General features: G+C 35.6%; 1 protein-coding gene across 1 annotated transcript in view; it reads right to left on the reverse strand.

Annotated features, from left to right (window-relative positions):
• The window catches only part of EPC1 (enhancer of polycomb homolog 1), a 105,046-nt gene extending 78,440 nt beyond the window's left edge, over positions 1-26,606 (reverse strand). Inside the window, exons 1-3 of the mRNA XM_007092758.3 lie at positions 26,503-26,606; positions 26,303-26,395; positions 15,341-15,532 (exon numbers count right to left, since the gene is read on the reverse strand). Of these exons, the coding sequence (XP_007092820.1) occupies positions 15,341-15,343 (3 nt within the window). The 5' untranslated portion in view covers positions 15,344-15,532; positions 26,303-26,395; positions 26,503-26,606. The remainder of the gene's footprint in view (positions 1-15,340; positions 15,533-26,302; positions 26,396-26,502) is intronic.
• Positions 26,607-26,827: the final 221 nt, after the last annotated feature.

The raw sequence follows: 26,827 nt of genomic DNA on the forward strand, positions 1-26,827 counted from the left end.
ACAGAAAATTAATAAAAATGTTTTTCCCTGAATTTTCTCTGCTCACTAATTTCCCACATTTTATTATTTTTAATTTAAAAGCATTTTTTAAATATTTGTTTATTTTTGAGAGAGAGAGAGACAGAAAGAGAGAGACAGAACACAAGCAGGAGACGGGCAGAGAGAGAAGGAGACACAGAATCCAAAGCAGTCTCCAGGCTCTGAGCTGTCAGCACAGAGCCCAATGTGGGGCTCAAACTCATGAGCTGTGAGACCATGACCTGAGCTGAAGTCAGAGGCTTAACTGACTAAGCCATCCAGCAGCCCAATTTCCCCCATTTAAAAAGCAGCATTTAAGGTTTCTAGCAGATGATACACCAATAAAACAAATGGCTAATATGTAGTGGTTAAAATACTAACGCCAGAATCAGAGGTGATTTGGGTTTGATTCTCAACTCTGCTTTTTCCTAGCTCTGTAAACTTAAATTATTACTTCTTTGAGTTGCAATTTTCTCCTCTGTAACATGGACATAGTTCATGCCTCCAAATATTGTTTGGTATAGAAACCACGTAACCAAATTTACTGAGTTCTTACTGTGGCTGGCTGCTTTACATGCATTCTCTTATTAAAATTTTTTTTTAATTTGTAAAAAAAAATGTTAGCACAGAGCCCGAGGTGGGGCTCAAACTCCAAACCATGAGATCATGAACCGAGCTGAAGCCAGATGCCCAAGTGACTGAGCCACCCAGGTTCCCCTGCACTATCTCATTTAATCCCAACAAAATTTTACAATATAGTTTCTGTGCCTGTTATTATAGTAAGATTCCAATAAGAATTATTAGATAATACTATTTCACCAAAAAAGCTGAGCATTTTTCTTAAAAACAGATAAGGAATAGTTTCCAGTATAGGTTGGAAAGTTGGTTGCCCTGGAGTAGGCTGAACCAAGTCCTAATTACCTTCATTTTAATATAAATACTAAACGGGGTATACACTAGCTGTTCGGTCCTTATTTTCTTCAAACAGAAATACTCAAAACCCAAACCTTAAAAAGAAGGAAATGTTATCTGAATAAAAAAGCGTTCCTTCTCCCCCCATTTTTTTTTTTTAACATTTATTTATTTTTGAGACAGAGAGAGACAGAGCATGAACGGGGGAGGGGCAGAGAGAGAGGGAGACACAGAATCGGAAGCAGGCTCCAGGCTCTGGGCCATCCCAGAGCCTGACGCGGGGCTCGAACTCACGGACCGCAAGATCGTGACCTGAGCTGAAGTCGGACGCTCAACCGACTGAGCCACCCAGGCGCCCCTCCCCCAATTTTTTAAACCCTATCTTTTGTCCTTCTAGTCACAAAAATGCTAGCGCACACACACACACACACACACACACACACACACCCTTATATCAGGTTTGTAGCAGACACTACTGTGTGTCTTCTGTTCTTCCATCTTAGCAGAACTCTCTGTCTTTATTTTCTTGGGTTGTTCCAGAATCTGTGCTTCTTCAAATACACTTTCATGGTCTACTTGAAAATTAACGGTTCTTCAGGAGTAATTTTGAACTACATTCTAATGGTCTTTCTTAAAATTCTGTTTTCTCAATTCTCAGTGGGAATAAAAAACAAAACAATTTTAAGTATAGAGAAAAGAATCTAACTTTATAATAATAGCAGTGCCTCTGTTATGTGGGTTTTTAAGACTATTTTTAGAAAGAAAGAAAAGGTTTTTAAGCCATGTTACATTTTATAATTGAGTCATCAATGAATTAAAAAATAACTCATGCTTGGCTATCTCATCTGTATTAAATAGTTATTCACGAACATTTTATGTTAAAAGATGTAGGTTCTAATCCTGCTTCTTAACACCAACTAGCTGTGTAATCTTGATCTTAATGTCCTTGGGCCATTTGAAAAAAATGGACTTTGAAAAAAAGCACTAAGACTTGATCCCTCCCAACTTTCCGACTGTCAGACTGTATGAACATCTTGCCTTTTCTATAGTTGGTAGAAAAAAAATGAGGATATGTGAAATTTTTTAAATGTAAAAGTCTAAGATAATTAAAATTGAGATATATGATTTTCATAGTAATTATGCCTTTCGTATTTCTTGGCTATATGTTTACATAGTATAGAAAACCCTTACGAAGAGTGTAAGAGCAAATAAAGTGAAAGCTATGCCCTAGAGGGCGAGTGATTTCACTGCGTGAGTCAAAGATGTAATGCTCTGCTAGTTGGTAATTAGTAACACTCAATGCTTAAACAAAAGGATGCTTAGTAGAAGTAGCTTTGCCATAACTATGGTCAAATGTGATCTGAGAAATCCATGTAGCTTATAAAGATATCATTAAAACTGGAAAATAAGGATTGAGAATTATTATCTGAAGAAAGAGACAAAGTTCAAAATAAAAGCTGAAGCAGAAATGATCAAAATAATTAAATCTAGTAATAGAGCTGCAATTAGTCTGATATTCTCACTGGAAAAGTACAGGGAATTTCTATGTAATAAATCAAGAAAATAACCCAATACTATTATCCTGGCACTAAGAAAAATACCAAATAGAAACAACCAGAACAATAATAGTAACAATTTAACCAGTTTAACAATTTAAGAAGTATAAAGAGTACATTTAAATCTTTACATCAAAAAACTAGATTATGTTTCATACACTTTAATAAATTTTCCTAATGTTTGAATTATTGGCCCCTGCCTCTGTGCAAGCATTGTATTATGAACCATGGGAGATACAAAAGAAAAAGATGTTATTTCCTTTAATGGACTTAGTTCCTGTAAAAACAAACAGGGTATGTCCTATGTGTACATACTGGTGTATCCTGGTTTGAAAGGTAATGTTAAAAATTTTCTATTTTTATATTTTTAAATTTACAAATGATTGAAATGAAATATAGAGAAAATGGTTCATAAACTTATGAAGCTATTTGTTTTTATCTCCTTTCATGTTATTTAAGAACCGAACACTTATTCATCATTTCAAATTTTCCTTAATGAAGGTGGAAATCAATATTCAACAATTATGGAATAGTCAGCCCCCAGTTTATGTGGCCATTTAAAGTGACAAGTATAGGAGTGCCAGAGTGGCTCAGTTGATTAAGCGTCCAGCTTCGGCTCAGGTCATGATCTCACTGCTCTGTGCTGACAGCTCAGAGCCTGGAGCCTGCTTTGGATTCTGTGTCTCCCTCTCTTTTCCCATCCCCCGCTCATGCTCTGTCTTTCTCTCTTTCTCTCAAAAATAAATAAACATTAAAAAAAATTTTTTTTTGCCTTGGTGGCTCAGTCGGTTGGGCATTAGACTTCAGCCCCGGTTCGTGAGTTTGAGCCCCGCATCAGGCTCTATGCTGACAGCTGAGCCTGGAGCCTGCTTCACATTCTGTGTCTCCCTCTCTGTCTGTCCCTTCCCCCCCCCCCCCCAAAAAAAAAACCAAATAGACATTAAAAAAATTTTAAAAATTTTCTTCAAGTGACAAGTATAACGTATTATGTTAATACAAGGAAAGAAGCATACATAAAGGTGAAATGAGGCAATAAAAAGCAGGACATGAAGGGCAATCCATGCAGAGATCACAGCCTCCTAAACATGTGTGATGGGCACTGAGAGAATCTTGAAGGAACAAAGAAAGTTTCTCTGTAAGTGTGTGGTATATGAACAGTATTATACCATCTTCCTCATACCACGGAAGAGAGAGAGATTTTCTGGTGGGTGTAATGGAGCATTCACAATGGTAAATTCCAGAGCTAAAAAAAAAAAAATCTAAAGGGAAACTTCTAATTTTCTATTCTTCCTATCACGAACCATCCAAACTTCTAAAAAGGTTAGTAAAAAGGTGAACTTCACCAGAAAAATGTGAAATTTAGGATAGTCTCAAATTTTATATAGAAAGAAAAATTCCATTTGAAAGTACCAAAATATCACAGTCATAAAAGGCCAAAACTTAAAATTCCATATATTTGTGTGTAAAATAGAATGTATATTAAAATTTGTATTCATTATTTAACTAAAATTTTATTTTCAGGTGTTTTCTCATTTTTTTTTTTTTTACTAGTTCCTTTAGACACAGTGTAGCTGAACAAGGGTACTTTGAAAAAATGCAAAATAGTTAAGAGTCATAAAGGTTTTTCAAATGAAAACCAATTGCTTTCAAATTGAAATTTAGACATTTTCAAATCTATATGAACTCTGAAAGGAAATAATACATAGACAACTGTTTATTTCTATGCTCTTAAATAGTGATGTTATTCTGCCATCAGCCAGCCTGTTACTTTTCTTCTTTTCTCTTTTAATTTATTCATTTCTTGGAAAAGAACACTAAGTTATTATTAATATAAGTAGCCTTATAGATGCAAATTCATAATTGTCAAGAAATATTACAGAAGCAAATGCCCTACACATTCTTTTAACTTTTCAGTGCCCTCATGCTGCCCCCTGCTGCCCAGTGTCCACACTTACTGAAAACTGTCCCACATTTTTCAACCTTTTCTATTCCTCTTTATTCCCCCCATCAAAACTTACCTGGCCAGAGATCTAGACCATTGAAGTTTTCTTCTACTCAGGCTAATAGGCAAACAGTGATGTAAGAAAGAAGCAGTTTCCTCCTATTTATCCCATCACCATTTTTTGGCTAATTACAAACACTTGAATTGGTATTCTATTGGCAATAACGGACATCCAGATTCCCTAGCTTGGGATTCTGAATCCTCCTTGTGATGGCTCCAAGCTACCATCACAGGTCCATTTCTCCCAGTTTCTGCACCCCCCCCCCCCAATTATAGCTTACTTTGTACCTACACTGGACTTCTAGCTGGCATCTCCAAATGCCATGTGTTTTCTCTCCTCCTTGCCTGTGCTCACATGGCTTTCTTTACCTGGAATGTCTTTTCTCAGTTTCTACATGTTAAAGCCTACTGTCTTTCAAGGCACTAGTCAAAAGTATCTTTCTCCATGAAGTCTACCCCAATTCTCATTGGCTTTTCTCTTCTCCCTAATCCTCTAAGGCTCAGCACAATGTTGTTGCTGTTGTTTTTAATACAGTAGAAACTCAATAAATTTATTGAGATATATTTAGTGAACAAAACACAGGTAACAAAGGAACCTTAATCATTACATTGAAAAAGATCTCTGACTTTACTGACATTTTACTGGGATTTACTGACTTTTAAGAGTAACTGCGGAGGATAATGAGAGCCTCCCTAATACTGCGATATCCATACACCTGAATGGGGTTATCTTTTTAATTCCCAACACACTGCACAAAGCCTATTTTGATCACTGACATCAAGGGGGGGGGTCTATGAAAAAATGAACATAGAGCATATACTGAGTGCTTAGACATGTCAGGTGCTATATTTGGTGCTTTAAGTGCTTTCCCTCATTGTAGTCTCACAAAACCAGGTGAGGTAGGTGATATTACCTTGTTTCATAGAAGAGGAAACTGAGGGTCTGCACAATTAAGTAACTGGCCCAAGGTTATACATGTAGTCAAGGGCAGAGCTAGGACTCAAACAGATCAGGAAAAGCTGTGTACTTAAATTGTTCTCATATGTCTTCAATAGAAATGTGTATGAAGAAGCCTCTTGTCAGCTCTTGTGAGGGTTAAAAAAAAAAAACAACCTTGTCAGTAGAATATGCTTGGAAATTGTGATCATATATTCAGACAAAGCCATGAAAGAGATTGTGTCAATTAAGTAACTCTTAGTATATCCAAGAGTTGATTGTCCTATACTACAGTATGTGAAGGATTCTGCCAAGTTCAAAGGTGTCTAGATTTAGATATAAATATAGATAAAACCTTTAGATAAAACCCTTTATATCTAAAGGATATATTCTAAAGGATTAAGAAATGCACAACCTATAAATATTTGTTCATTGTTGTAGCCACTTGTGCGTGTGTGTGGATCAAAGATCCTAACCTGACTTGGAAAAAGGTCCAGAAAGGTATGACTCAATATCTTGAGCAAATAATTTTACTTTTTTTGATACAATGAATATAAATAAGGCTCAGCATATTACATTAGTGTCTCAGACACAGATACAGTGTGCTGCAGCCAAAACCTCTTCTCATCTAGGCACCACAATAAGCTGAGAAGGCAGATAAAAATTTTCACTTGGGAAGGCATCACTCCAAAATTTTTTGGTAGGACATAATTGGTTTGTTAGACTCATTCTAAATCTTTCTGGGGTTAAAATATTCTTAGTAGGTAAGACATTCTTAGTAGGTAAGACTCTTTAAACTCCAGAAAGATGTAGAATAAGTACAAAAGTGTTTTGTAAGATCTCAGCCTATTAGACTTTTAAGTATAATTCCTACAAAGTTATATGTGTGTTGAAACATTAAAGAGAACTTAGTCACCATACTTAGAAGTTAAATTTATTAGATATGTAAGACTTTCTTAACTTCTTGAAAATGTTTACGCAGTAAGTTTATAAGTGCAGTATAAAGGGGAATAAAGAGTTGGAAAGCATTTAAGTAATACTATAAATAAGACCAAAATTTAAAAGACCATGATTTCTAAAACTTGCAAGATTTATAAATATGATAAGATTTGTAAATTAAATTTAAAACATAAGGAAGAGCTTCCTTGGATATTAACTTCAATAAACTTCGCATTATTTTTTAAAAACTCAAATTAATTTCAGAATAGTCTTTTAGTATGCAAAACTAACAGTGGCTATTGGGCCGTTTTTCTTCCAGCTGATGTTGTGTTCATTAGGCAGTCAATGCTTTATCCCACAGAATTGGCCTGACTGTCCAGTTATTCTTTAATTTGGTTTGAACCTTCCTCACTTTACATGAGATGGATTGTAGCTTTTGAAATATTAAGATGAGATGTAGCAGTTCTAAATCTACTAACCTCTTAAATGTTTGGTTTAGGGCTTACTTCAGTAGAGTGAGTAACTTAGCAATTCTCAACCCCAGCTGTGTATCAGAATCCTGTGAGTCACTTTTGGAAAATGCTTATGCCTAGATCTGATCTTAGACCAACTAGAATCTCTGGGGATGTGGTGCAGGCATTTTGTTTTTAAGTTTCTGGATGATTCTAACTACAGGAGGAGTTGAGAAGCACTCGTGCAACAGTGTGAGCCTGCCATAGTCTGAAGAACCAGTGCTGTCCAACGGAATTTTCTGCAATCGTGGAAACTGCTATAGATTGAATGCTTATGTCCCCCCAAATTCATATATTGAAATACTAAATCCTGATGTGATGGCGTTTGGAAGTGGGGTCTTTGGGAGGTGATTAGGTCATGAGGGTAGAAATGTCATGAATTGGATTTGTGCCTCTGTAAAACAAACCCCAAAGAGCTCCCTTACCTCTTCTGCTGCATGAGGACACAGAAGGCAAAAAGACAGCCATCTATGGACCAGGACATTATGACCCTCACTGGACCCTTGAATCAGCCAGCACCTTGATCTTGGACTTCCAGGCTCTGTAGCTATGAGGAATGAATGTTTTTGTTTGCTTGTTTATAACCTACCCATGCTATGGTATTGTAATAGCAGCCTGAACAGACTAAGATAGAAATGTTCCATGAATCTGTTGCTCAATATGGTAGCCACCAGCCAGGTGTAGCTACCAAATTTTTAATTTTAATTCTAATTTAAACTTACATAGTTACAGGAGGCTCTTGACTACTGTGTTGGACAGCACAGTTTGTCAGGTTCAGACCATTTAAAATGCTCTAAGTTTATCATCATATGGATGCTGAATGACTCTTTTTTGATAGTGGACCACACCAGTCCACCCTTACTACTCTTGTCTCTTCAGGGTACTTCACATTAGCTTCCTGATGAAGCCTCTAGTGGTTTGAAAGGATAGCTCAAAGTTTACATCGGCTTCTGGGAATGTTAAGGACATTGAATCTGCCTTTTACTCATTTATGTTGGCAGTTTGTTTCTTGGACTTTCTATTTTACTGAAAAGCGAGCAAAGTCCTTCAGAAATAAAAATTTCTTAAGTGTCAAAGCACTGGAGCAATTAAACTCTTTGCAAAGGTCCTCTTTGCTCCTTGGCATGTGATAGTGTTTTTCAACTAGAGGTTGTGACCTTTGTCTTGGAGGTTGGAGAGTTTCCAGTGGATTGGAGCAGCAGCCTGAGTTTCAAAGCTAAATATAGGTCATTGGCATGGCAGCCTCTTTCTCAGTCTCATCGAAACCATGTCCTATTAATGAATGTGGGGCATTAATGGCTGGTGGGATAAAATCTTGAGAAAAAACAGAAAAATGCCATGGATATAGAAGTCTTTCTCAGATGTAAGTTGCTATTGAACACAACTAAGTTCTATTTTTACCTACTTTTAAAAATAATTTGTAAATTATAGATTGCTACTTAAAAAAGGCTAAAAATACACACATATATGATTTGTTGGCAAATAAATCTGAAATGTGATATTCATGCTGAAGCATAAGAAGACTCTTCCCTTTAGGTCATTGCTCAATTCTCACCCTTTCAGTGAGGCTATCCTGACAACCCTATTGAATATTTCAATGTGTGTTTATTCATGTATTTGCCAAATATTAAATGACATCCTCTTAAGTTTGGCATATTTCAAAGGCAAACTATTTATCATGGCAGGTACCATCCAACTCTCTAGAGCAGGGTCTCAAAGGGTGGTCCCTGGGGACCAACAGCATCAGCAGCACCAGCAGCATCTGGGAGGTTGCCAAAAATATAGCTTCTCAGGCTCCACCTCCACCAATCGAGTCAAGAACCCTAGGTGTGGGGTCTAGCAATCTGTGTTTAAAGTGATTCTGGGCACACTAAAGTTTGAGATCCACTGATCTAGAGTACAGTGAATCCCCCCAAAATATCCCAGGGGGTAAACTTCCATACATCCCCAACGTGGCTAAGACTGAAACATTCTGTACATAAAACTGAACTTGGAAGTTGTGAAATAGATGCCAAAATTCTATTGGGACATACTGCTATGAATGATGTATTTACCCACTGCAACTAAGCCTCACGGAATCTCTAGGCTTTGATCTTTTTCTTCCCTATAAAAACCCAACTTCTGACAGAATTTCATGAGATATTCCTGAAGAGACAAGATGTGGTACAAGTGTGCCTTCAGCAAACTCAACGTACAAAAATCAGATATATACACAGCTGGTAAGTTAGGTGGCCAATTACTGTTTTAACGAAAATGTTACTAGATTTATTTAAACAGTGACATCATATAGTGCTTTTAAAAGATGTCCATTTACATAACATAAATTTTACAAATGTCTAATGTGATAGTATAGAAGAATAGGTAAGTACACAGCCTCTGATTTCAAACTTCCCAGGTTCAAACTCCAGCTTTTTCATTTACTAGGTAACCTGAGCCAAATCTCTAAGCCTCAGGTTCTTCTTCTGGAAAATGGGTATAACAATTGTCCTATTTCCAAAGTTTGTGTGAGAATTTAAGGATATAACAAAAAAGTAGAATTTAGATAGAAGCTGGAGCAAAGTAGGCTCTGATTAAATGTTTGTTTTCAGTGTGTGTGTGTGCGTGTGTGTGTTTTAATTAGCTGCCTTTGTGCCCAGTCTGGTCTCTGTGAAAACAGATATTTAAGTTTTATCATTCAAGAAGTTCACACAAAGCAGTTAAAATTGATACAAAGCAAATAGAAGCTAACCATATTGAGCACTGGATACTGAGAAGGTATTCATCCTTCTAAGAGCTCTTGCCTAGCCAAACCAATCATGAGAAATTTCATCTCTTTATCATGCCTGGGTAAGGTATGAACACATCCTACAAACCTAGTCAATGAGCTGTAAGAAACATGGTGCTATGAGCCTCTGGGAAAGAATTTCTTCCCTTATAAAAAGATGCATTAAGAGAAACTCTCTTCCCTTTGGAAATTGTAATATCAGGCTATGATGCTTGGAGCTGCAGCAGTCATAATGTGCCTATGAGGAAAGACATTGCTGACATTGTGGCAATATAAAAAAATGTAAACTGCTAAGGAGCTTGGTAACATTGTTAAGCCATTGAACCAAACCTAGAACAGGCTTGCTTCCTGTTAATGATTTAGTTGAAATAATAAATGTCCATATTTTTTACGCCGCTGTCAGTAAGGTTCTATGTTAGTACAAAAGCAAACTAAATGGCATAATACATCTAGCTAGTGTGGATTAATTGGCTCTATAGCAAAATAATTTTATTACTTTATTCTTGAGGTCATCTTAAACCATATATAGAGAATCCTTAATGAAGAGCCTTCTGCTCAATATCATCTGCATATAACAACAGTCTTTTTCTAAACAACTTTTTTTTTTTTACATTTTATTTAATTATTTTGAGAGAGAGAGAGGAGGAGAAGCAGAGAGAGAGAGGGAGAGAATCCCAAGTAGGCTCCTCACTGTCACTGCAGAGCCCCATGTGGGGCTCAGTCTCAAAAACCACAAGATCATGATCTGAGCCGAAGTCAAGAGACAGGTGCTTAACCGACTGAGCCACCCAGGTGCCCCATAACAGTGGTCTTAATTTCCTGCTCCATATCTGATGTGCTTAACTAATTAACTATTAGCCAAATGTGTAATTATGTTACTTTTGTAGATTAAAATATCTGTTTTTATTTAAAAAGTTTCTGTTATATATACCACTAAAACTATTACAGATTTTAAAATAAAAATAAATATTTTAATTTTGATATAATCCGTTAACACTGCAATTGTATTTCCCTGCTTCATTTCACAGTTTATATTAAATTCAGACATTTATTTCATGACAATGTGAATAAAATGTACAAAATGTACAAAATCGGGCTCTACCACATTTAAAAGTTTTCGTTAAATGGACCTCACAAGGACACACCCCAAATTAGTACTACCAGAGTGATCTTCTCCATCTCTCTTTTCAAGAAAATAAGTTTATGTTTTTTAAAAAAAATTTTTTTTAATGTTTATTTATTTTTGAGACAGAGAGAGACAGAGCATGAATGGGGGAGGGTCAGAGAGAGAGAGGGAGACACAGAATCTGAAACAGGCTCCAGGCTCTGAGCTGTCAGCACAGAGCCCGATGCGGGGCTTGAACTCACGAACCGCGAGATCATGACCTGAGCCGGAGTCAGACGCTTAACCAACTGAGCCACCCAGGTGCCCCAATAAATTTGTGTTTTATTTCTCACTTTGCAAGAGAAATTTGGATTAGTTAACTGTCTATTTATATAGCATCTATTTGGGCTGTATCTAAAATCTAAGGGCTATTTTCCCCTCAATGTGTGAATATTTGGTGCCCAAATAATGATTCTTCAATAGAAGGACACTTGTTAAATCCCCATAAGAACATATTTAAATTAAACACAATTTTTTTTTACTCCAGAAATCTTATCTGGCCTTTATTCCCAAATGGTACCTCTCCCACCCTACCAATATCTAACACCTTAGAACTTTGAACCTGCTTGGACTATAAACTCCATGAGAGCAGGGATGCATGCCTCTTCTTAATATTATACCCAGCATCTTAGCACACTGGCACATAATATGTAGGAAAATCTAGAACAAATAAATCCCCAAATAAAAATAAATGTTGAACAAATTGGGGTGCCTGGGTGGCTCAGTCAGTTAAGTGTCTGACTTCAGTTCAGGTCATGGTCGCACAGTTCATGAGTTCAAGCCCTGAGTCAGGCTCTGTGCTGACAGCTCAGAGCCTGGAGCTTGCTTGGGATTCTGTGTCTCCTTCTCTCTCTCTGCCCCTCCCCCACAAGCTCGAGCTCTTTCTCTCTCAAAAATAAACATTAAAAATAAAATAAAATTTAAAAATGTTGAACAAATCATGTATAAAGTACAACCCTTTCATCTTTTTCATAAACAAATAATTTCTTTGTTTTACTTTCTCTTTAGACTCTCCATTTAAGAATCTTTTTGGAGAGAGAAAAAAAAGTTATACCACAAATACCCATTTTGTCTGTTACTTTCCCCCTCTCTTTCCTTGCACAAAAATGCTGAGGACTGTAGTGAATCTGTATGGTCTTATGGAAAGTAATGATATGTCCAAGAAACAGCAGAGGTCAATATGCACAAGAAGTAGGTGGAGTTGGAAATATGTGATTTCAGGCCTGTATTGAATTTGGTTTTCTAAGAGCTAAATTTTTAGCTATATTTCCTTCTTCTCCAGAAGTTCATTCCAAGGAATATTAGATTGGTTTTGGCTAATATTTTTAGCATTTTATGTTAGGTTGTCTTAATATCTCTTCCTTTTGTTATTTCATTTTTCCTAATAGGTATGGCTAACCTGAAAATTTCCTCAAACTTTAGCAATACTAATGAATACGAGTTAATAAATTGGGACATTGTGTTGGTTCATTACATTAAGTCTTAATAAAATTTTCAGATTATTTCTGTTATTGACTGAACTCCATAATTTCAAGTTCATTTTTCTGAGGTTTATTGTTTAGAATCTGATTTACAGAGTCTCTGTGTCTTTGGCATCATTTATTCATTTTTTTCTGCAACCTGTTTTTGGCTATTTCACTACTCATTGACCCCTCCCCTCCATGAGAGGGATGAGCAGGGTAAAAAATATGATATGCCATTTTAATATAGTCAATTTTGTTATTTCCTCCTATCTCTGATAAAATGGTATGCAAAAAAGAAATAAATGTATAATTATTAACTAAAATGACATTTCAGGATTAAAAAAATTATTTTCTCATTGCTCGTGATCTGGCAACTGTTACTATGGAAAACTGAGTTCTCTCTAGACTTCATTTAATAAATAAAGATTTTTTTTCATGAGAGAAACATTATAGTTTATAACAATTCTAATCTAAATCACACCAAACTCATGAACTAAATGCCCACAAAAATGTTGTCAATTAAAAAAAGAATTAATGTCCATAGAATCCAGAGCTAAAATGAGGTACAAGGTGGATTTAAAAATGGAGAATAATATAAAATAATAAATTGTTTTTGCCTCCTAGATTTAAACCTCCTTACCTACATAGTGATAGAAGAGTCATACATAAAAGAATATCTTTAATATAAATATAATATGGTTGATTTTAAAAAGTGAAAATTTAACTATAATGGTTACTTCATAATCAATGATGTAATAGTCAATGATATAGGAGAACAAAGAGCATTGCATAGCTACATATGGACTTCATAGCATCAGTTTGTTTTTAAAAGGGGGGCTACAATATATAAACCTTTTTAGTTTTTACAAATTAAAATAAAATATATCACCAGCTGAATAACAGAATATTTTAGCAACAAACATTATTGGGAAGTCTATTTTATTCAGTAGATCAACTTCAGAGAACTAAACTCTCCAGAATAACCAGAGGGTTAGATAATATATTTACACCTGCAGTATTTCATTCTATAAATAATCTATAATGTCAAAACTAGTCTTGCTGGGGGCATTTACATTTTATAAAGAAATAAAATGTGACAGTGGACAGTTTCAAATTTTTGTAGCATTGTATAAGCAAAATATAGACATAATACATAATTATTTGTGAAGTTGAAGGAAAGAGTCCTATACAGGTAAATTATAGGGACACAAAAATCAGAAATACTATTCCTAGTCATTTTCACACATGTTTTTACTTCAGAATTTTAAATGATCAGTGAAATGAGCATTTACATATTTCAAAGTGAATAAAGACAATATGTCCAGAAATTTTCACTCTCTCAAGAAATTATTCAATCATATGATAAGGTAGTCTAGGGTAATATTTCAGTTGTTTTTACTTTATTTGGCAAAATATTATGTTTTTAGGTACAATTATTGATCCCTCCCACTTTCTTTGTAAATGAAGGACATACTTACACTCTTCATAAACAACTAAAATGTCCACAGAGACGGGTATAACCTATGTCATATCATAGTATACATTTTGTTCTTGGGAGGCTTTGGGCCTAAACCCCATATTCTCTAATCAGATAATTCTCAATAAGAACAAAGATGAAAAACATTTACCTACATTTAGATACGTGAATACCAGTATTTTTCAAGTTAGAAGCAGTTGTGTATATATTCTCAAAAAATTATGTTATTCCAAAATATTTGCTTTTTTCAAAACAAGAATATACATAAATCTAATTGAAGTATCATTTCAAAATAATAATGTAGGCATTATTGTACGTCAAACTAGTAGAAAATTCCTAGGAGAAACTTAGAATAGTTATTTAAGAAATCTCTAGGTTCAAAACGAAATTAAACTTTTACAACATTGAGTGAACTAAAACTCAAATGTTTTGTTACATTGAAAAAACATGAATACGTATGGTATTGTGATACAAAGAAAATGCAAAATGTTACCGGGGAAAGGGAGGGTAAACCAACAGCTTATTACTGAAAAATTCTGATCTAGAGATAATCAGATCAGATAAAACACAACTGCAAACTGCATGCTTGTCTCTGATGCTCCCTGGACTGGTTGTGACGACATGTCTGCTCTCACCCACAGTTCACAGTGCACAAAAAAAAACAAAAACATTTCAATCATACAACTGAATAATTCCTCTGACCAAATTGAACTTTCTTTAAGGAAATAAAGGGATAAGATAATAGATCAAATCTTGCCCCACCTCTTTTTTTTTCCTCCTTTTTTCTTTTAGTGAAACTGACATAAATTGTTGAGGAGCACGACAGCGCCACCAACACAGATCAATGCAAAACAAAAAAGATCTCCCACCGTGTGCAAAAAGAAAAAAAATTAGAAAAATGCCAAAAATTACAAAATGTCTCCCAAAGATACCTTTTTGGAGAAAAACAAGCTAGATCTACAAAGATTATCTAATGAAGAGCCTCAAAGAATTAATATTATGGAATACAAGTTTAGATCTGATCAGCAAATAAAAGACCCACTATTTAGTAACAGCCATAACTTAATATAAACCCGGTTATGTCAATCTCCACCTTCATTATACCAAGGGCAGCTTTTCGGTAGTTTGTATCCAAGTAATCCATCAAGAAAACCACAATAGGCCAGTTAAAAAAAAAAAAAAAGAAAGAAAGAAAGAAACAAAAACTACATCCATAGTTTGCCTGCTGATAATTTAGTCCTGGACAAATTAGGTAATACATAATTTTTATAAAGGGGATATGCACATATTTGGCATTACCAACATTGCTGGCACAAAACAAGTCCATCTTGAAATAGCTGAGTTCTCCTGTAGTTCACAGTAATTAAAGTATAATTTATATTATAAACATTTAGCTTTAATAATGAAAACAAAAAAACTATCTTTCTTTCTTTTAGTAAAAATTAACCAGACAAGATTAGGTGGAATATGCAGAGATCAAAGCTAAAGAAAAATACAAAGATTGGTTTTGTTAGAAGAAACACAATGAAAATCCTCTTTATCTGGGGGCTCATTCAAAGATTTAATGAAATAAATGTTAAAAAATACAAACTTACCATTAGTGTAGGCAAAGAAGAAGCCAGTTCTTGAAAAATAATTGTAACAATATAGGCTGGATACTTGTGTCCCTAGAAACAACAGCCTCCAGGCAGCATATGGATCTTCAAACATCTTTAAAATATTTGGTAAATAAAAAGTAATACTTTCTTCCATGATCAGTGGCTGAATAGGGTGGCTTCCCCCAGGATCTGTGGGCGTTTGGAAAAAATCGGAGAAATATCCACGGAAGATTAAAAGCAGAGGAGGCAGCGGCAGCCAGAAGACTCTGGGGTTAACAACTTTGCGATGGCAAGCAGGCGTGCTCTGATTGGTTAGGAGGGCAGTGTCCCTACAGTCTGCACTATCCCCCGCTCCCCCCGCCTCCTGCAGCTCGGAAAAAAATGCAGTGTGTGTGCCATTTTACACTGGGCTTTTAAAAGCACAGCCACCCAAACGACAAAAGTCTAAGCTCGCTATTAAGTGACACTGCAAAACAATAGCACCCACGACTGCCTGTAAGCTCAGGAAAATGCCCTTTTAACGTCTTAAGGAACCCTCTTATTTCCTGTATGGGGGTTTTAACGGAATATAATGCATTTCTTAAGCAAATCGTTGATCACTTCGCAAACGTGGATATGTAATTTGGATACAAATATGGCCATTAAAAAAAAACAAAACTATTTCCATCAAAACATTGTTGATTTCACATCATAGGTACCTAAAGAAGGCAGTCCTCCTTGAACAAAATTCACGACTCCTGTAGCTCAGAGAGATTTAATTCCTTGTAAAAATAGAACTCGTTAGCTGCAATAACTACCATTTGTGCAAAGAATAAAAATAAAACGATTTTAGTGGTTAAATTTAAAACAATAGACATACTTTTTTTTTTTCCTACTTAAAAATTCTGTTTCAAAAACCTTTACTGGCTGACAGAATTCTACCACTCTGCCTTACAAACAAAATGGCTGTGGTACTGAGTTTTTTTGGATCCTCCCACTGTGCCTCCTCCCGGCCTCCAGGAAGTGGTAAAAATCCAAAATAAATAGAGTACTAAAAGTACATTGTCCAGTCTGAACTCTGGTGAAACCTCTGGTAAGGGGGTCTTAGAAATGTGCTGCTTTTATGAGTTTTTTTTTTTAATTGTTTTGAAAAGAACATCAATCACTAGAGATTTACTTGACTGTAATTTGAACTTCCTGCTTTACATATTTATAAGGTCTTTCACCTATCTTGGCAAGCTTTCAAATTAAGTGGGCTGGGAAATTTGATGCTCTGTCTCTAGTTGTGAGCTGAGTCAGGTATTTGGTGGTTCCAGTTGGGCTTTTAAATAAAAATGAAGTCTGAGACTTAAAAAAAAATTAATACAAAATGAATGCAACATGATGATTGTAAATGTAAAGTCAAAAAGCCAGCAAATATCGAAATGTGTCTAATACTGCATATTTGTTAATTGAACACATTCAAAATTCTTCTCCAGCTAAACTTCTAATGAGCCAAGGATAGAGCAATGTTTAAAGGAACTGGATGAAGAAAAGGGGTGAGGAATTGCTTAGTTCTTCAGGATCCCTTTCCCCCTGTGCACATACCTGTTGGTCTGGCATCCCTTTCCCTGCCTGGCATTTAATAGGTAACATTCTTAAGGAGCGATAGCTAAGGTGACTATATAATTCATCATTTTAATCAGGACACTTGAGAGTGAAAGGGGACATATTATTAACTATATGATGATTGGAATAAACAGGGACTGTTCACGGTAAACCAGGAGGTACGGCTTACCATGCATTCATTTGCTTTTGCCAGACAGACACCTACAGGCATGGGTCCTAGGCCAATTTAGATAGAACCTAACTAGATCCCTTCTCTGGGCTATGTCTATTGTCCCTGCTCTCCTTCAACTGGAGTAGATGACGAAAGACTTGGATGCAAATATATTTAATGAACGACTGCGGTAAAGAGATTATTTTGTAATCTCATCAATAGTGACCTGATGACAGTAAAATTCTGTGATATTTATTTGATTATAGTCAGGAAAACATCCTTAAAAAGCTATCTAATGAACAGAGTAGACTAACATTCTTGAGTAATTTTTAAGCACTTTTCTTTCCAATAGAAACAATTTTCTAGAGGCCATTCACTGTGTCCTTTTGTCTCTCCACGATCCTAGTCTAGTTCTTTTCTCTCCCATTCTTTCCACCAGTCCTTTATATGCACACACATCCACATATATAATTATATATGTACATTCATATATACATATGTAGATGTGCATGTGTGTATATACTTTATTATCTATAAATTAGAATCTTCTAATATTTCTAATTATATATTTTCTTATGGGAGAATTTTCTTCAGAGTTTTTGAGCCAACATTCATGATACACAAGATTTGGACATCTTTTGCTTGGGCAAAGGTAAAATGTAGAGTGAGATGTTTAGAAAAAATTACTGAAAGACATAGGATAAATAATTCTCATGTTGTTTATTCAAATAGTTCTTCAGAGCTTGGAATGTGCCAGATGTGATGCTTGGTGCTACATATATATTAATGAACAAGAGACAGTTTACCATCTCCTTCAAAGAGTTCATAGTCTAGTGGGGAGACAGAAGAAAGCAAGCAAATAAATATGTAATTGTAAATTGTAAGTGCTATTAAAGACATAGAGTGCAGTCTTAGTAGCAGGGAGGGAAACACACAGATAAGGTGTTAAAAGAAATTGTTTCTAAGAAGGTGACATTGAAACTAGACTTAAAGGATGAGAAGGAGCCAAACTTGAAAAATACATGAGAAATAGCAGACCAGAAGGAGGTTACAACATGTGCTAATGCCCTGAGGCAGAATGGAGCTTGAAGTATTCCAGGAAGTAAAATGAGGCCAATGTCTGTGCAGCCTATTGAGAGAAAGGGAAAATGACATCAGATGAGGTCAGAAATTAGTCTCTGCAGAGGTTTGTAAGCTACAGAAAGGAGTTCCATATCTAAGTGAATTATATCCAGAGAGTAGAAGGTTGGAATTTGAGATTTTGGAAGTTTTAGTGACGATGAGATCCAGAGAAGCTGTGGTGAAGTGGAGGAAAAAACCTAAAGTCCATGCAAACTGTGAATTTACACAGCTGCATCACAGTGTTTTGGTATTATATTTTAAAAATCTACATTTTGCCTGCATCACTATAGCCATTGACCATGACTCAGTTCATAAATACATATGAATAAGAAACAAATACCTAAGATCATACATATTACCAGTAAAATGAAAAGGAAGAATTCAGGCAACCATTTGCCTCATTTTCTGCTTCTTTTCAAGTTTGATTTTGGTATATGTTTATTCAAAAAACCTTATATTTCTTATCAGTTGCACAAAGCTCAATTAACACATTTTTTTTTTTTTTTTTTTTTTAACAAATGAGCTAGGGGTGCCTGGGTGGCTCAGTTGGTTAAGTGTCCGACTTCAGCTCAGATCATGGTCTCATGGTTCAACCCCACGTTGGGCTCTGTGCTGACAGCTCAGAGCCTGGAGCCTACTTCAGATTCTGTGTCTCCCTCTCTCTCTGCCCCTTCCCTGCTTACACTCTGTCTCTGTCTCTCTCTCAAAAATAAATAAACATTAAACAAATGAGCCAAAGCATTATTATAAAGCTAGAATTTAACTAATACAATAGTAATAAAAAGTTATCCTTTTTGAATTTACTGTTTGTTACTGAACCAAAATGCTATGTACACTTGGGTAGAAATAAACGTGTTCGACTTCTTAGATTCCAAGACTTAGAAAATATTTAAAAGCAATGATGTGTAATTCCTCGAATGAGCTTTGATAGTAATAGGAATCTCTAAACAAATCAAATTGTGAACCAATTAGGTAATGCAGTTTTTAAGACCTTTACCTCTTAAAACTGTGAGGTGAAGGAAAACATGGTTTGGAATTCAGAGTTTTAAACCATAGTAGTCCCCCTTATCCACAGTTTTGCTTTTTGCAGTTTCAGTTACCCATGGCCAACCTTCCACAGGAACCAGATGATCCTCCTCCTGACGAGTTGTAAGAAGGTCAATAGTTGGCTGATGCTCTGTCACAATGCCGGCATCATGCCCCTCACTTCATCTCATGATGTAGCATTTTATCAGCTCACATCACCACAACAAGAAGGGTGAGTACAGTAGAGTAAGATGTTTTGAGAGAGACACAAAATTCGCATAACTTTTATTATAGTATATTGTTATAATTTTACTATTAGTTATTGTCAATCTCTTACTGTACCTAAATTACAAATTAGATTTTATCAAAGGTATTTATGTGTAGGAAAAAAACAGTATACATAGGGTTTGGTACTGTTTGAGGTTTTGGGCATCCCTTACGGGTCTTGGAATGTATCGCCCATGGATGAAAGGGAACTACCATAATTTTAAAGCAGTAATATGATGCAGCATTCCATAACCAAATATAATAATAAAATATATGACCAATCACACTAAATGGGGGTAAATAAAGACTATAAGTAGCCCCATATAAGTCAAGTCAGCTTTTGCCACCAAACAGATACTGCAACTTGCAAAAAAGTTTTTAGTTTTCAAATTTTGGGAATTCATAATTGTGGTTAAGAGACTGTGCATCTGAAGATGCTAGTCCATTCAGTTTCTTAAAAAAAAAAATCATTCTTAGTTTAAATCAAAGCTCATAGTCCAAATGATCATGAAAAGAGTTACAATTTGGAAATGGCCAAACTTCCATTTGTGGACCATAATGAATTAATGTGCACCATGTTATCAAATTTCTTTAGTTATTTGTGTGGTCTTAAACAAATTCTTTTAATTTTACCCTTTAATATTTTTCCTGTATTTTCCTTCTTAAGAATAGTGAAATGTTATGATTCTTTTCTAGGAAACATATTTTGAAGCAGTACCTCACCAGTCTTTTCCAAATGTTTTAATTTTATATCTGTGGCAGAGATTATAGGAGTTTTACTTCAGAACTCATTACCCATTGTGGGATGATTTTAGATTGCATGTATCTAAGCACAGTGGCATTTTCAAGAAAGGTCATTCATGGGAGGAGTTTGTGACCATTGGTGTGGCTGGGACTGTTGGCTAGCCAGTATCCAGCCCCTCTTTCTTTCTTACTAATAAAATCTAATTTTGTTTTGGGTTTGCTACCCCCCAAACTATTTGCCACACAGTTTTAAACAGTGAGATTTAGGCAGAAGTGATTTGGTGGAGTTTCTGAGAAAGCATTGATAGGGGCCTGACTCAGCAGGCAGGGCCCTTTGCTCTTTCTTCACCTTCACCTTTCTTCCTGCTTGGAATGTGGTCACCACACCTAGGTGGAGTCAGGAGCTCTGTGACAGCCAAGAGGATGGCTCATGGCTAGGGGTAGCTGCATAGAAGGAAGAACATTAGGTTCTGTGGAGCCTTCATTCCATCTGGATTTTCTTTTTTCACATAAGGGAAATAGAAAACCACTAATTTGTCTAAAAGCACTGTTTTATGGGGTCTCTTCTTCATAACTAATGCATTTTCTAGTACAATCAGTGTGAGTGATCTTCAAATTATTTTCTCTGTTAAAATCAGTTACTTTTTAATTGCTGTATAATTCTAGGCTGAGAAGGGGACTTTATAATCTGGGTTTTGGTTACATTTGGTTACATAGATATAAGATATGCATATTTGTATGTATATATGTATGTCATATGTGTACACATATATGCAAAAATTCTTGAGCTATACTTTGATTAGTACATTAAATCTATTATATTGTATGCATGTTATTTCTTAATAAAAGAAAGCTATTTTAATTATTACAGAGTGATGGGATCTGATAATTTGCAATAGACATGGTGAGGAACAAGATGAAAGATATAATTCTTTAAAAAATATTCAATAACCTCTGTTCTAAGTGCCTAAGACAACTACTCATTTCTCTTATTAAAAAATGGTTCTCCTATATTTATGTTTTCCTTTAATCATGTTGCTGGCAAGTATTCTAGAACTGCATATTCCAACACTATTCACTCTCTCAACATTCTTTTTCTTATATTCTTGACAGCTATATGCATGCCTCCACTAGCAGCAGCCATTTTCATCCTCTGAACCCTAAATCTTGGGTGACCTCAGCTGTTACTCAAATGTCTCATTCTTCTATGGCTTATCAGAATTCAAGACTCTGTGGTAACTGACCTGTTATGGACCTGTGGACACGAAATGGTTAAAACAGTAAACCTAGACCCTAGCTTGGAGTTTTCTTGTATTGTAGTATGCTATGGGAAGTATCATAGTAAAAATAAGACAAAGAGGAATTTTTCTTCTAGTATTCAATATGAAAGTTATTCTTTGTGCTATTAAAAAAAATAGAACATATTTCCCTCCATGACCCCCACCACTCCCACCTGCAAATTGGTGATGAAAAAAATCGTATACTGACAGAGACTATCCTGTTTAAAATTTAACCCCTGTGTAGATTTGAGGTCAAAGAGGAATTGGAATAACCACAGCAACAGAAGCACGTTTGGTAAAGACTCTTGCTTAAAGTATGAGATTGAATAATTATAGAAAAAGAGATGAAAATTTTCTGTGAGAAATCATTAAAGCTTCCATACAAGAAAGATCATTTACTGTTATAGAACATGAATTATTATTGGGAAGAAAACGTCAGTAAATAATTCAGGCCTGGGATGACAAAGGAAGAAGAGTTTAACAGGATCAAATTGTAAATAATTTCCCTAGCTATATCTAGCTAAATCTAGCTAAGGCTTCTTATAATTCCTTAGGGTGGGGGGAATGGGGGTTGATTTTAATGAAGGAATCTGCATAGGTGGTTACTGTATTTTAATATTTAGGTCAGTTATTTGTAATGAATTTGTTCTGCATTAAAAGAACACTTTAGGCATTGTTATAAGTTAGAATTTGGGAATTTGAATAGCCCTCAACTGACAATTGCAGTAAAAATTCTGGTGCTCAAAGTAGGTGGTGCAAAGAAATAGCACCCCTTAAAAATGTGCTTTTACAAGACTTATTCCTGTCCGTCTTGGTTAACACCTTGCTATGGCACACAGTGGGAAGCAGTGGGGGGGTGGGGGGTGGGGTGGGGGGTGGGGTGGGCGGGGCTTTATCTTGCCAGTTAAGGGTAACTAATAAAAGAGAGGCAGTTCTTGCAAAGCTGGATTGCTGGTGTGATGATTCACTTTAACTTTTTGACCACTGAAAGAAGCTTTATTTTATATGTGATATAAACACATGTGTTTGTAACCAGCTGACAATTATCCAATGTCAAAGCTAGCTTTCATATTTTCTTGTTGACAAGAATAAGTAGTGGCCTAAGTGATCTTTACTCTTTTCTTACATATTATTCTCCTCTATTATATTCATTTTTCCTTCCAGATGGTGAAAAGTAATATAAACTTAATTCAAGCCACTTGGAAAATATGGAAATGTGTAATAAAGAATATAATCCTGGTTCTTTGGATCTCTTTCTAATGTCTTTCCTTGTACTTCTTTTTGTGTTGGCAAACTTTCAGAATAAAGGGTGCCAAGTCAGCGATCCCTATTATATAACTGAACAAGTGTATATATAATAGCAGTCACAAAAATAACTCAGACAGAAGTGATTACATAATTAACACAATTGCACCCTACTTTGACAAGTGGCAGAGATTTTCAAGAGGCATTAGAAAACTGTCCCCCCATTCTATAGTTCTAAATTATTTGTAAAATCACAGATAGCACAAACTCCTTTCCATGTAATAACCACATTGCTTGCTTTCTAATCATTTCCCAGGATCATTTGAGTTGAATGAATTTGGGTTACATGGGAGTGAATACTGAATAGAGGGGTAACTATGGAGCATGAAACACTTGGAAAACAGGGAAAGATGGTCAATGAGTAAAGACGATGATAAGGGATTCCTAGGGGATGAGGGAGAAGAGGATCAGAAGGGGAGGCGGAGTATAAAATAACATGGGATGGTGTCATAGATAGGGTGACTAGGGTGACTAGATAATTTGTAGTAAAATTGAGAAATTTTCAAGAGTGAAAATGGTGCTATTAATAACTGTACTGGTACAACAGCCTGGATTATACAGGGAAAATCAGAAAATATGGTCATTTTAGATCAACTTTTTATAAATAAGCCTACAGCCCTGGTGGCAGCCAACTGTTTGCTACCTTATTCTATATATGATAAGTTGTTGATACGACCTTCCTTATTTTCAGACTTACTATCATTTATCATTTACCTCTTATCATTTTTCACCTAGCAAAAGAAAATGCCAGATGGGTGTTATTTATCCTTACTGGGGGTTCTTTAAAGCGATTGCTTATCCAGGAGTTAGTGTAAAATGTTGATGAGGCCAAGATCAGGTTTCAGTCATCATGAGATTGAGTTAGTCACTCTATTTTAGGGTCCAGGCTTCATTCTCAGAACTGCTAGTAAAGATCCGTGCTATTGGCTCTTTATTTCATGGTAATTTTAAGCCAGACACTGGCATGCTGGACTCTTGTCTTTGCTTCTCTGTAGAGATTATTGCAACATTTTTGCTGTCCTCAAAGAAGTCTTTAATATGCAATCCTCAGTAACAGACATCTTAAAACTATTTGTATCTTCACATCAGTATGCTGTGTCCACTGTGCATATTTGGAAACCAATACATCAAACCTCAGTTTGCAAAACATAATTTGAAGAATCCTTACAATAGGAAACAAGGCTAAATTCCTATCTATTTTGAACTGATCCTGAAGCAGTGCTTCTGGATCTGCTTTCACCCTGGGCCTGAACTGTTCATTGAGAACTGAGACCCTTTCGGCTTGGAATTCAAGTTGAGCATGGTCTTGGGACTTGGCTATTGCTGAAAGAATCCCGAAAGAGCCCCTTGTCAGTCTGAGGCCACTAGGGCTAGCATGTGGCACTTGGTACCATCAGAACAGGTTTATTGTAGCCAAATCTCCCTAAAGTCTCCCTCTTTTCTGATAGGACTCAGACTAGCTGGTCTCGCCACCTCAAGATGCCCCAAGGAGCCCTGGGTACATGATAGAAAGAGGTGGAAACTTGGAGGAGTATAGACATTGCTTAGAGACTTTCTTCTCTTACTGGCAGGAGGTGGTGCTCAGTTCTTCCTCTCTGGCAACAGAGTGGGATAGGGTTGCACATCAAATTACAAAGAGATCGTCTGGTCACCTGCTTTTTAAAGAATAGTCTCTGGTGGGATTTCTCAAACTGGTATCTCTGAGCTCTCCGTGAGAATTTAAAAATTTTTAATTTTCATTTAAACAATAATTTAAAAGTAAGAAGCATATTGTGCATCATCTGAATGACCTCCCTACGGCCAAGTGCTACTCTGCAATTTTAGTCTGTTTTTATAATTGAGTTAGCACCAAGCAATTCTACTTTAATCAGGGAACTAATGAGAAAAGAACCAAAGCAGACTTAATATGTAAATGATGTGTTTATATCAAGTAAAGTCATAATATCACTATAAGCTATATGAACAATGGTTTACAGTAATTTGGATGAAAAACAGTGATGAGGTAATGTAGTCTTGCACTACCTGGTTTTAACCTGACCAAATTCATCAAATTCATGCTACCAGTAGTTATGGGGAAAACAATTATCTTCTGTCACATCACATTAAGACCTTTAATTTAAAACTTATTGGTTTTATTGGTTGGTTTATATTCAATTTATAGATGGGTATTCTTTATAGTTACATAAGCCCTGTGAGTATAAGGAATTTATACCTAGTTGTAACTGTGTACAAGTATGGTTAAAATCATGTATTGAGAGGCCAAATTTCCTGGGTATTCGTGTTACCACTGCCACATACTAGCAGAGTAATCTTGGGAATGTTACTTAACCTCTCTGTGTCCCAATTTCTTCATCTGATTTGGGATAATAAAATATCAGCTACTATTATTGTCAAGAGGAATTGAATACATGTAAATAATTAGAATGGTACCTGGAGATGCTAGATATTCCTATGGTAAAAGTAATTTAGCTCAGTAACTTAAGAGAAGATCCCAAAGTGTGAGAAGCCTGCTCTATTAGATAAAGTATATGGAATAATAAATAACATTTATATAGCACATTAAGTTTAAAAGTACTTTTTCATATACATTATTCCACTTAGTCTTCAACATCTAACCTGAAAGCTAGATAATATTTTTTATTATTTTAAGGATGAGGAGACTAAAGCTTCGAAAACACGTTTGTCATGAGCATTTGATATTTTTCTTCCCCATGGAGAATGAAGGGATATTTTGTTCAAACATTTTCCCATCTTCTTTCGGGTTGCTAGGAAGCCCAGAGCTAATTTTATACTTTAGTACACATTAGTACTTGTTAAAAGACTTAATGGTCTGAACATATATGTTATATTTTTTCTTTTCACTTGGTTTTCCATTCCAATTTATATTTTCCCTGATTCTGAAATTTTATGTATACTATTTTGTTATTTGGAATTTTTATAATCTGCCTCATATACATTTTGGAAAATTTTGAGTCATAAATAAATAAACTGACCCATGGTTACATAACTGGTAAGATTCAGATCTTGACCTCAGTTCTTTTGCCTTCGTGGAGAAGTCACATTTATGGAGCATTAGTGTGACCTGGTGATTTATATTCATTATCTCATGTAATCTGCACAATAATTAGTATGAGGTATGTTATTGCTCTCTTTATTTTCAGATGAAGACATTGAAGCTTATAAAAGTTTTAAAATTTTCCTAAAGTTAATAAATATTGCTATAATTTTTGTTCCTATAAATTTTTCTTAAACAAAAGCATGAGCTTCCTCTTCTAACTTCTGTCCCCCTGTAAGGGTTTAGGGCAAGATCTTTGTGTCAGTCTCCCTAGCCCTGTCCCCCCCATTTATGGCTTTGCCAAAAACAAAACTTCCATCCCAACTACTTGCCACTTAAACAAGATGTTTATCATTTTTTAGCTAAAAAGAATATTTGCTATAATAGAAATACCATAAATACCAAGCAAAGATGGTTCCCACCTTACAGTGTCCTTAGTAAACTTTTAGGGTTACCCAGAGCATAGTGCTCTTTCTGTCACTGTTGTACACTTGCCCAGGATTCACATCTAGTTTCTAGAAAGAGCCAAAAAAAAAAAAAAAAAAAAAAAAAAAATCAGAGACTGGTGCCTCAGGGGTGAGGTAGCATGCAAATCTATGCTCCCTGATACTGGCCAACTTACCTATTTCTTTTCTTGGGTCAGTTTTATGTTTTTTATAGGGCCTGAAGATTGTCGCTCTGATTGGCTCCTATCAGCACATTTTCTGACTATTCCAAACGTGTGATAGGATTGCTTCTCTAATTGCCAGTCAGCTATTGGCTGGAGTCAGGCAAGCGGAAAGCCTGGGATTGTCTCTTGCCATTATGACCTCAACTGATGTCATAAGAGAGCACGGGAATCATTAAGTACCATCTAGAGAACAGAGTAAATGACATTTGACTTTCGGTTGCCCTGCCATCATTCTACATCAGTCTTTATAGTTTCCCAAATAGTTTCCCAAATAGTG

The sequence above is a fragment of the Panthera tigris genome, chromosome B4 (assembly GCF_018350195.1).
Source record: "Panthera tigris isolate Pti1 chromosome B4, P.tigris_Pti1_mat1.1, whole genome shotgun sequence".
Taxonomy (NCBI): domain Eukaryota; kingdom Metazoa; phylum Chordata; class Mammalia; order Carnivora; family Felidae; genus Panthera; species Panthera tigris.